The 12,500-nt window shown below is 40.0% G+C and overlaps 1 protein-coding gene across 1 annotated transcript in view; it reads right to left on the bottom strand.

Annotated features, from left to right (window-relative positions):
• The window catches only part of LOC143286763 (cathepsin L-like peptidase), a 15,992-nt gene extending 7,767 nt beyond the window's left edge, over positions 1 to 8,225 (bottom strand). Inside the window, exons 1-4 of the mRNA XM_076594524.1 lie at positions 8,066 to 8,225; positions 5,734 to 5,867; positions 3,516 to 3,621; positions 961 to 1,113 (exon numbers count right to left, since the gene is read on the bottom strand). Coding sequence (XP_076450639.1) covers positions 961 to 1,113; positions 3,516 to 3,621; positions 5,734 to 5,867 — 393 coding nt within the window. The 5' untranslated portion in view covers positions 8,066 to 8,225. The remainder of the gene's footprint in view (positions 1 to 960; positions 1,114 to 3,515; positions 3,622 to 5,733; positions 5,868 to 8,065) is intronic.
• Between the last annotated feature and the right edge of the window lie 4,275 nt (positions 8,226 to 12,500).

The raw sequence follows: 12,500 nt of genomic DNA, 5'->3' as shown, positions 1-12,500 counted from the left end.
ATCTGTTGTGACAAAGAGCAATACACTACGATACAATAGAATACAATACAATACAGTATAGTTGGAAATAGTTACAGGAGTGTTTATTTTAGACAGACAAAAAAACAACAACAAAACAACAACAACAACAACAACAACAACAACAAAAAACAGAGGTGCTGTCCGAATTTTACACAGACAAATCTGTTGTGACAAAGAGTAATACAATACAATACAATACAATACAGTATAGTTGGAAATAGTTACAGGAGTGTTTATTTTATACAGACAAAAAAAAAACAAAAAAACAAAACAAAACAGAGTTGCTGTCCGATTTTTACACAGACAAATCTGTTGTGACAAAGAGTAATACAATACAATACAATACAGTACAATACAATACAATACAATACAATACAGTTGCAGATAGTTACAGGAGTGTTTTCACTCACCAATCATTTCCATTTTCTAACATATCGGATACTCATCATTCTCTTCTCGGTATCCATGACACACATTTTTATCAGTTATGTGGAATTTCCTTTCATCACCTCATTATATAACTGGATTATTTCCCTTTATTATATTTCACTTCTACTCAGTTGTGTTTTCTATTGATCACTTTACCAATCATCATCATCATCATCATCATTACCACTACCACCACCACCACTAGTAGTAGTAGTAGTAGTAGTAGTAGTAGTAGTATATCAAAATGGTTAATTCAACAATTTAATGAATATATTTTACTGTGGAAGCTTATGCTGAGTTGACCATTTCTGTATGACTTTATTTATTGACTGGTGAAACAATTGTGTCGTAGGTGTGAATGAAACACCCTGTTAACTTTTTTTTTAAATTTATTTTGTTTTTCCGTCTATCTATTTTTCATCAGCAAACGTGCCACGAACTTCTTTTAAAGATAATCAGATTTTTTTTTTTTTTTTTTTTTTTTATCGTGTATATACGCGCACTACTCACCTGATTTTTCACCGGTGTGACGTAGCCCTTTGTCCTCCAGTCCACCTCTGAGGGGAGATCACCCACGTTACTGGGAGGCAGGTAGGTGGCGCCAGCGGTCCTGTTGGCGGACATCTTGTATCCGTTGAGCATAGCGACGACCTCTTTTGAGGTCTGAAAAGTCAACGCCACCTTTGTTCCTTTCTCCAGAACTGATGAATGGTTCGAAAGCCTAACCAAGTCAGATTATCTTCAGAGCTATATTTTATGTTTCAGTGGGGTAAAAAAAAAAAAAATATATATATATATATATATCTTTATGTGTTCTTATTTGTTTTGTTTCGTGTGTGTGTGCGCGCGCACCTAGAGTTGACTTAATCAAGATTTTGCGCCTTTTAAATATTACTAGTAGTAGTAGTATTTTTACGTATTTATCTATTATTTTTTTATTATTCTAAAAAAATTATTTATTTATTTATTGATTTTGTTTTTATTTATTTTATTTTATTTTAAAAAACATATATATATATATATATATACTTAAATATTCTCAAGGCCTGACTAAGCGCGTTGGGTTATGCTGCTGGTGAGGCAACTGCTTGGCAGATATGGTGTAGCTTATATGGATTTGACTGAACGCAGTGACACCTCCTTGAGCTACTGATACTGATACTGTGTGTGTGTGTGAGTGTGTGTGTGTGTGTGTGTGTGTGTGTGTGTGTGTAAATGGTAACAAGCGGTAGATTTAAAAGGAAGTGAGGGGGTAAAGAAGAAGAAGAAGAAGAAGAAGAAAAACAAGAGAGGCAAGGCCTTCAAGACTCACTTGGGATAAATTAAGTCCCCTAGTATTAATTACAGAATGATTTCCCTTTTTTACTATCTGCACCAAAACGTTTGCAAAATTAAAAATTCCATGCTTAGCAAAAGAAGTTCCTGTTTGAACAAAAAAAAGATAATAATGACTCCTCTTGTTGTTGTGTCAGAATAAGAGGTCAAAGTGCCAAGTTTAGAGAATACAAAAAAATATAAATATAACAGTAAATGCAGTTTGCATATAATTAGGCTTCTTTTTTTATTTTTTTGTGCCCATCCCAGAGGTGCAATATTGTTTTAAACAAGATGACTGGAAAGAACTGAATGTTTCCTATTTTTATGCCAAATTTGGTGTCAACTGACAAAGTATTTGCAGAGAAAATGTCAATGTTAAAGTTTACCACGGACACACACACACACACACACACACACACACACACACACACACACAGAAAGAGAGAGAGAGAGAGAGACAACCGAACACCGGGTTGAAACAGAGACTCACTTTGTTTACACAAGTGAGTCAACAAGGAGAAGAGCAACAAGCCAAGTTTTTAGGAGTCCACACAGTAGACCGCATTTTATGTCAAGGGCTTTTCCTATCTTTAGTTGACGGATCTCTTGTCGCCAAACCATTGTTTCCCATTTTACCTTCTCCACGCACATTTTTTTCCCTACACCCATCCCTGTGTGCACTCTGCTATCTGTTTCGGTGTGGGTTTTGTCATTCTGTCTATCCCATTGTCTCTCTCTAACTGTGTGTCTTATGCATTTTTCTATTTGTTCACCTGCTTGCCAAGCTCTGTGTGTGTAGTGTGTGTGTGTGTGTGTGTGTGTGTGTGTGTGTGTGTGTGTGTGTGAGAGAGAGAGAGAGAGAGAGAGAGAGAGAGAGAGAGAGAGTTTATCATGTAATGGTCGGATGCCAGATATCCGTACGTACGCCTGCCCATAATACGTGTGTGTGTGTGTGTGTGTGTGTGTGTGTGTGTGTGTGTGTGTGTGTGTGTGAGAGAGAGAGAGAGAACGTAAGTGCAACTATCCAAATTGTATGGCTGACTAGAGAGGACTGATGTGGGTACATCATGGAATGAACTTGGAAATGTGTGTAATTCTGGGAAAGATGTACAAGTGTAAGTAAGATGCATAATTTCTGGACAGTTATAGAAGTCTGGGGGGCTGGGGGGGCAGGGGGGGGGGTAAATGTCTGGGAAAGATGTCCGAGAAAAAATGTAGACGTCTCAGATTGATGAAGATGTCTCAGAAAGATGTAGAAGTCTAGGAAAAATGTAGGTGTCTGAAAAGATGCACGGAAACGATATAGTCATCTAGGAAAGATGTAGATCTCTTGGAAAGATGTGAAAGTCTGAGAAAGATACATGGATAAGACATGGAAGTCTTTGGAAAGAACTGTGGATAAAGATGTAGATATCGTGGGAAAGATATAGAAATATCAGGGAAAATGCAGAACTCTAGGGAAAGATGTAGATGTCAGAGGAAAGATATGGAAATCTGGGGAAATATATAGAAGTCTGAAGAAGGATATAGAAATCTGAAGAAAGATGTAGAACTGTGGGTAAAGATGTAGAACTCTGGGGAAAGATATAGAAGGCTGGGGAAAGATGTAGTACTCTGGGGAAAGGAGTAGAAGTCTGGGGAAAGGTGTCGAAGAAATCTGAGAAGTCTGGGAATGAATGATGCCAGGGAAAGATACAAAAAAATGGCTTCAGGGTCTCAGACGGATGGTGGTGAAGGTCCACACTCACCATGTCCCCCAGGTGGTTCATGCCCAGACGGAAGGTGTGCAGGCCGCGGTCTGCCTCCAGGTTGTGCTCCACGATCATCTGCAGGCTCTGCTCCCAGATCACCCGTCTGTCCCCACACAGCCACAGACATCGTGAGGACAGGGGTGACAAGACAAGACACAAGGCAAGGCAGGGCAGGGCAGGGCAGGGCAAGGCAGGGCAGGACAAAGAAAGTACAGTTTGGAATAGACCTTGCCATGCCATGCAGAATGAAAACAGGACTGAGTAAGATGACAAGACGAAGCAAGACAAGACAAGACGAGACAGGACAAGGAAAGGCAAGAAAAGGCAAGGCAAAGCGAAACAAAACTAGACAATACAAAGCAACAGAAGATAGGACACCAAAGACAATACAATACAAGACCAGACAAGACGGAACTAGACAAGGCAAGACAGGCACAGTGGGGACAGACAGAGTTAGGACAGGACCAGACAATACAAGACAAGGCAGGACAAGGCAAGGCAAAACAAGGCAAGGCAAGACAGGCACAGTGGGGACAGACAGAATTAAGACAGGACCAGACAAGACAAGACAAAGCAGGACAAGGCAAGGCAAAACAAGGCAAGGCAAGACAGTTACAGTGGGGATATACAGAATTAGGACAGGACCAGACAATACAAGACAAAGCAGGACAAGGCAAGGCAAAACAAGGCAAGGCAAGACAGGTACAGTGGGGATATACAGAATTAGGACAGGACCAGACAATGCAAGACAAGGCAGGACAAGGCAAGGCAAAACAAGGCAAGGCAAAACAGTTACAGTGGGGATATACAGAATTAGGACAGGACCAGACAATACAAGACAAAGCAGGACAAGGCAAGGCAAAACAAGGCAAGGCAAGACAGTTACAGTGGGGATATACAGAATTAGGACAGGACCAGACAATACAAGACAAGGCAGGACAAGGCAAGGCAAAACAAGGCAAGGCAAAACAAGGCAAGGCAAGACAGTTACAGTGGGGATATACAGAATTAGGACAGGACCAGACAATACAAGACAAGGCAGGACAAGGCAAGGCAAAACAAGGCAAGGCAAGACAGGTACAGTGGGGATATACAGAATTAGGACAGGACCAGACAATACAAGACAAGGCAGGACAAGACAAGGCAAAACAGGCACGGTGGGGATATACTGAATTAGGACAAGACAGGACAAGACAAGGCAAAGCAAGACAAGACAAGACAGGGAAGACAAAGCAAGGCAAGACAGGCACAGTGGGGATAGACAGAATTAAGACAAAACAAGACAAGACAAGGTAAGGCAAGGTAAAACAAGGCAAGGCAAGACAGGCACAGTGGGGCTAGACGGAATTAGGTCAGGACAGGACAAGACAAGACAGGACAAAACAAGACAAGGGAAGACAAGGCAAGACAAGACAAGGCAAAACAAGGCAAGGCAAGGCAAGGCAAGACAAGACCAGGCAAAACAAGACAAGGCAAGGCAAGACAGGCACAGTGGGGATAGACAGAATGAAAACAGGACTGAGTAAGAAAAACAAGACAAGACGAGACGAGACAAAAGTTTGTATTAATCAAAAGACAAAGTGAAATGGGGAAAAGAGGAGACCCAATTGGGGCGTGGTGGTGGGGTTGGGGTTGGGGTTGGGAGGGAGTACAGTTAAATGAATGGTACTGATATCAAGTAAATGAAATATGAGTGGAAGAAGAAAAGAAACAGGAAAAAAAAAACCAGAGTAATAACTGTGTATTATTTAAACCATTAAAAGTTTATGATCATATCTATGATAATAATTATGATAAAATGAAAAGGCGACGATGACGAAGAGGAAGAAGAAGAACAAAAAGAAGAAGAACAAAAAGAAGAAGAACAACAACAACAACAACAACAATAATAATAATACCAAGAAACAAACAAACAAAATTTTTTGCACACACAATAATTACGTAAAAAAAAAATTTAAAAAAAATGCACACACAATAATCACGTACAAAAGCAAAAAAAAAAAATCAAAAAACTTACATGCACACACAATAATCACGTACATACAGAACCAGAAGGGAATTACAGACTAAGACAGGAAACAGAAACGACAACCCAAGAAGACGGCGTAAAATGAGAAGAAGAAGAAGAAGAAGAAAGAAAGAAAGAAAGAAAGAAAGAAAAGAAAAAAAAAAAACAGCAACAAAACAATCAAAACAGGAGGAAGGACATGCAGACCTAACGGCCTCAGCTTGTGGTGAGTACAGCTTGTTGTGGGTCTTCTTGAAGATCATCCATTCTCGGTCCAGGTCCAGCAGAGATGCTGACAGAGCTGATGCCGACAGTGCGACCACGATGATGAGACGGAGCATCTGATTGGTGGAAAGAAAAAAGAAAGAAAAAAAAAGAAAGAAAAAAAGAAATGACGAAAGCATGAGATTGAATTGTGTTGTGTTGTTTTCTTCTTGCATTGTATTGTATTGTATTGTATTGCATTGCATTGCATTGCGTTGCGTTGTGTTGTATTGTATTGTATTGCATTGCATTGTATTGTATTGCATTGTATTGCATTGCATTGCATTGCGTTGCGTTGCATTGTATTGTATTGTATTCTGTTACAACATATTTCGAAATCATTGCATTGTATTGTATTGCATTGCATTGCACTGCACTGCATTGCATTGCTTGTTTGCACTGCATGTTTGTAAGTTTGAAATTCCAGCTGCTCTCCCTAGAGAGAACGCGTCGCAACAATGGAGCACCTCTTTGCCTCTTTTTTTTTTTCCTCCCGGAAATATATTATTTTCTATTACTATCAAAATGGATTTCGCTATATGACTTTGTCAGAGACAAACAGTTGGTTGCTGTGGGTTCTTTTGCGTGCCGGCAAAGCGCATGCAACACAAGGGAACTTTGTTCATCGTCTCATCCGAAAAACTTAAGTCCAGACAAGGACTCAAAGTCTAGCTAGGGGAGATAAAATGCTGACGAGTGTAGAAAAGAGCACGCAGATATGTACGGAACGCACAAAAAACAAGACGCCTCCAGTGATTATTTATTTCTCACTCTATGGAACTCTATGGACTATGGAACGCTATAGCGGTTTCGACATTTTTTCCCCCACGTTTTCCTCATGAGGTAACATAACAACTGTAGCTTCACCGGGCATTGCGAACGTGTCAAGGTTCGAATGGAAAGTTTCTTCATAAGATTCCGTGACAACACATTCCACAGCGAGCCAGCGAGTTCAGGACCCCACACGACAAGCTAATCTGCATACGTATCGAAAATGGCGTCGCAGGCGATACAAGTGGAATTTTTTTTAAGCAAAAAAGATCACGACAGCGGCTTTTACCGCTGCTGAAGTGATTGAAATGCTTCAAAGTGAAGGTCTCGACATTGACGAGGATGATGAAGACGTTGAATAAAGTATCTGCAGTGAAGAAAGCTACCAGCAAGAAGGTACTGATAGTGACTCAGCTTCAGAGAGCAGTGAAGAGGGAGCGGGGGGGGCGGAGGGGGGGGGGTGCGTTCACACGACGTGAGGAGAGGGGTCAGTGGGTCAAGTACAGTGAGTTTCAATCAGTTACTTGATGTTTTGTATTTTTTGTGATGGGTCGTCTGTTGGGAAAAGCAAGGGAGAAAACTATTCGTCCGGACTGAGTTCTTTAAGACATAATTGTTATGATACGTCTAGTTGTCATTAACAGTAAACGAAAACCAAGATTGGTGACTTTCCTAAAACTCCTGGACACCTGTTGCGGTCAACAGAATTGTTATCAAGCGTTTACGTTACAAGAATCAGCGCAATAACCACTAATGTTTTTTTGTTGTTGTTGTTTGTTTTTGTTTTGTTGTTGTTGTTGGTTTTCTTTTTCGTTTTTTTTGTTTTTTGTTGTTTTTTTTGTTTTTTTTCTCTTTTTTTCTCATTTCTCTGTGTTTGTTTATTTGTTGTTGTTTTTTTGTTTTTTGGGTTGTTTTTTTTATTGTTATCTTATTATTATTATTATTACTACTACCTTTTTTCTATATTATAATTATTTATTTATTTATTTATTTATGTAAGCTTATCTATTATTTATTCCCTTTTTTTTTCTTTTTTTCTCAAGGCCTGACTAAGCGCGTTGGGTTACGCTGCTGGTCAGGCATCTGCTTGGCAGATGTGGTGTAGCGTATATGGTTTTGTCCGAACGCAGTGACGCCTCCTTGAGCTACTGAAACTGAAACTGACCCCCCCCCCCCCCCCTCACCTAATAATTGATGTTGATCTAATCACATGTCTTTTGACGTATATGTATTATACTAAAATGATTTCGATGATTATCCCACACATAATAGAATCCACACACTCACATCAGAGCAACCTAAATCTCTCAACGTCCGTCATATTACGATCATCACCATAATCTTCATTGTCACAATCATAGTCATCAAGATAAAGTCATTCAGGCGTGCTCTCCCCTACATTTTTCTTTTTTTTAATCATATTTTTGACATTCATAGTGAAAAGACATGAAAACTAATATCTAGACATATCCAATTTATTCAAACGCCGAAAAGCATCGCTCACCTTCAGTTTAAAGAAAACCAGAGTCGTCGCTACCCCCAAATAACTGATATTACCAGCTAGCTGAACGGGAATTCCCTGCTGGTAGACGGCGAACAAGGATTGGAAACAGCGGTGTGTTTGGTTGGTAGTGCCGGTGCTGTGACTGCGAGAAACAGTTGTGTTTTATACAGTCGTCTTATCAAGGCTAATCATCCTTGTGATCACAACGTGAGGAACTCGTGCCTGTCACAAGTTCTTTCGCGCAACTTGGCGTGATTCAGCACGCACACGATCTGCGCCCTGGGTTTCATAGACCCAAGTGGAACACACACACACACACACACACACACACACACACAAGCACGAACGCACACACACACACACACACACACGCACATACATATACATGCACACAAGAGAGAACGGGCGCACGCACGCACGCATGCACGCACGCGCGCGCACATACACACGAACGCGAGCGCGAACTCTCTCTCTCTCTATCACACACACACACACACACATACACACACACACACACACACACAGAGAAACACACACACACACACACAGATACACACACACACACACACTTATCACGAGTGTCTGGGTTGCATTTTTTTAAAACATCACATTGTCCTCTTCAATAACAGCTGATCAGCTGATAAAGAACGGAGCCCAACTCTTCCCACGATTACCTGACTTTGAGAGAGAAAAAAAACACGATAATCGACACACACACACACACACACACACACAATACTGATGTTTTTTAAGCATCTCACGTTGTATCACTCCACGACTGCCAGGCATAGTATGATGATATACTTATAACGGGAGACTGCAGTTGTATTGCATCGTATTGAATGCATTGTATTGTATATTGTAGCTTGTTGTATCGTATCGTATCGTATCGTATCGTATTTTATTGTATTTTTTCTATTGTACCTTGTTGTATCGTATTGTATCGTAATGTATTTTGTATTGTATCGTATCGTATCGTATTGTATTGTATTGTGTTTTATATTGTATTTTGTCGTATCGTTTCGTGTTGTGTTGTATTTTCTATTGTATCGTATCGTTTCGTATTGTATCGTATCGTATTGTATTGTATTTTGTATTGTGTCGTATCATATAGTATTGTAATGTATTATATTGTATTTCATTTTGTATAGTATCGTATCGTATTGTATTATATTTTGTATCGTATCGTATTGTATTTTATTATATTGAATTGCATTGCATCGCATTATATCGCATAACATTGTATTCTATTGAACTGAGTTGTATTGTTTCACATTTTGTCACAACATATTTCTCTGTTTGAAATACACGGGCTGCTCAACCCAGGGAGAGCGCGTCGCTACAGGACACAGCGCTATACTTGTAAAGGGATATTAAGTGAATTATTCTGCCTAGTTTTATGTTACATTCAACTTTTTGCGGGTGAAAAAAAAAACAACAACAACAATAATTGCTGCTTATCAAATTGCAGTGACTGAAACAGATTTTCAAGAAAATCGTTTCGGATCAAAGTGATGACGGAAGGCTGTAGGCTATATTCTACATACGAATACGAATACAGACACGAATACACAAAATTTATATTCTATACTTAGGTCTACTTATGTAGACAAAAGCTGGAATCCTTCGCCAAATTTAATCATAATACAGTCGTTATGCAACATCTAGACTTGTCGTTTCTCTCATTCTCTCTCGCCTTGACTACTGTAACTCTCTATTGTCTGGTTTGCCTGCTTCATCCATTCAGTCCCTTCAGCGCATACAAAACTCTGCTGCCCGACTCGTCCTCAGAAAGAAAAGATCTGAGAACATCATTCCTCTCTTGCAACATCTCCGCTGGCTACCTGTCTCACGCAATATAAAGTACAAGATCAGCACTCTATGTTATAAAATTATTCACAAATCTACCCCTTCCTATCTCTATGGCTGCCTTCACCTCTACACTCCATCTCGCTCACTACGATCGGCTTCGGATCCACTCTGTTTACCCAGATTCAAACACTCGACTGTTGGCCGCCGTTCTTTCTCGGTCTCTGGACCTTGCAATTGGAATGAACTTCCTCTTTCTCTTCGTCAGGTCTCCGCACTCAGCTCTTTCAAGTCTGGTCTTAAAACCCACCTCTTCCCAAAATAGCCTCCCTTCCCTGCCTTTTCCTTGTCTTCAGTTTTTCCAGTTTTAGAGTTATGCATGTGTGTCAATGACTGGTGCGAAAGCGCTTTCATTTGTCTTTGCACAAGATTCAGCGATATATAGATATAATAATAAGAATACTCATGACTGAGAAGTTTATAATTTTATTGGCGACTTTTTTTTCTTTGTTTAACATTCATGCTTGAAACACAGATATTTAGTTGAAAGGATGACATGTTGATTTAGCATCTAAATAACAAACATGTGTTTTTGTTATTCTTGTTGTTGTTGTTGTTTATTTTAATCAGATGTTTAATGAAGAAAGAATGTTTCCTGATTCAACAAACATAAAAGAAAGACAGAGACACAGACATGCGCACACACACACACACACACACACACACAGGTATGTAGACAGATATAGACAGAGAAATATCAAAGATCTCATAACTTTTTAGCGGCAATGAATTCATATATACTTTGACAGATACAGAGATACGGAGAGACAGACAAAGTCAAAGACAGACAGACAGACAGACAGAGTCAGAGAGACAGACAGAGAGACAAGAACAAGAACAAATGTTTTAATTGCGTATAGGCCTGTGACCCGTAGCAAACATGATATACATAAAGAAACCTACACAAGGCACACAAATAAGTAGATAAATAACAGACAGATAAACAAATAAATGAATAAATAAATCTTTCGTCGTCACTGTATCAGTTGACAGACAGAGAGAAAGACACAGAGAGACACAGAGAGACAATGTGTTGCCACAAACCCTGATCCACAGCAGCTCCTGAGAGAGAGACAGACAGACAGACAGACAGAGTCAGACAGACAGACATACATATCAAAATTCTCGTAGCCTTTTGCGGCTATCGTGGCAATGAATTCATAATTATCCACTGTATAACTCTGTCATTCGGATGAGACGATAAACCGAGGTCCCGAGTGAAGCATGCACTTAGCGCACGTAAAAAAAACCCCACGGCAACAAAAGGGTTGTTCCTGGCAAAATTATATAGAAAAATCCACTTCGATAGGAAAAACAAATAAAAAGTGCACGCAGGGAAAAAAAAAAAAATGTGTGGCGCTGTAGCGTAGCGACGCGCTGTCCCTGGGGAGAGCAGTCCGAGTTTCACACAGAGAAATCTGTTGTGATAAAAGGAAACACAAATACAAATACAAATATTGTATTGTATTGTACTGTATTGTATTGTATTAATCTTTTTTTGTCTCAACGGATTTCTCTGTGTGAAATTTGGGCTGCTCTCCCCGCCAAGGGAGAGCGCGTTGCTACACTGAGAGCGCTACCTTTTCTTTCTTTTTTCTTTCTTCTTTTTTTAATCTTTTTCTTTTCTTTTTTTTTCTTTTTCTTCTTCTTCTTTGCTCTCTGCTTGTAATTTACTTTGTTGTTTTCCCATCGAAGTGGATTTTTCTACAGAACATTGCCAGGAATATCCCACTTTGTTGCCTTGGGTTGTTGTCTCTGCACACGGTACCCCGGTTTATCGTCTCATCCGAATGACTAGCATCCAGACCACCACTCAAAAGTCTAGTAGTGGATGGGGTAGAAAATACTGGCGACGCGACTAGGGGATTCGAACCAGTGTGTTCAGATTCTCTCGCTTTCTAGGTGGACGCGTTGCCTCAGGCTGACACTCCTGTTTATTTAACTACTGTTTCGAGAATCTAATATCTTTAACATCAGAAGTGTGCGTTGTTCAGCTGCATAAAAGAGACAGACAGAGAGACAGACAGAGAGACAGAGAATGACCTAAAGACCTTTAATCGGCTTGGTGCTGATTATTAATCGGCTGGAGCGATGAATCTATGTCTGTGTGTCAGTCGCAATGACCCGAACATGAACGGCTTGTCAAATCATCCCAATCGGATGACAAATATTATGATTACCAAAACCATTATCTGTCTCTCTTTTTTACTACCACTGTCTCTCTGTCTCTACTTCTCTGTTTGTCTGTCTGTCTGTCTGTCTCTCTCTCTCTCACACACACACAGATTCAAAGATGCTCTGACACACACACACACACACACACATCTCCCAAGACCTTAGCGATTTGGGTTTATGCGAAGATCAGATGTCTGCTCTTTCATATATATATATATGTGTGTGTGTATTTCATTTTTATCACAACAAATTTCCCTGTGTGAAATTCGGGCTGCTCTCCCCAGGGAGAGCAGCGTTGCTGCACTGCAGCATCACTCTACTGTGTGTGTGTGTGTGTGTGTGTGTCGGACACAGTCCCATGGAGTCACCATACTCTAAATAGCGTGCGGAG

The sequence above is a fragment of the Babylonia areolata genome, chromosome 10 (genome assembly GCF_041734735.1).
Source record: "Babylonia areolata isolate BAREFJ2019XMU chromosome 10, ASM4173473v1, whole genome shotgun sequence".
NCBI classification, from domain to species: domain Eukaryota; kingdom Metazoa; phylum Mollusca; class Gastropoda; order Neogastropoda; family Buccinidae; genus Babylonia; species Babylonia areolata.
The sequence above is the reverse complement of the archived record's forward strand: the minus strand, read 5'-3'. Positions and strand labels throughout refer to the sequence as shown.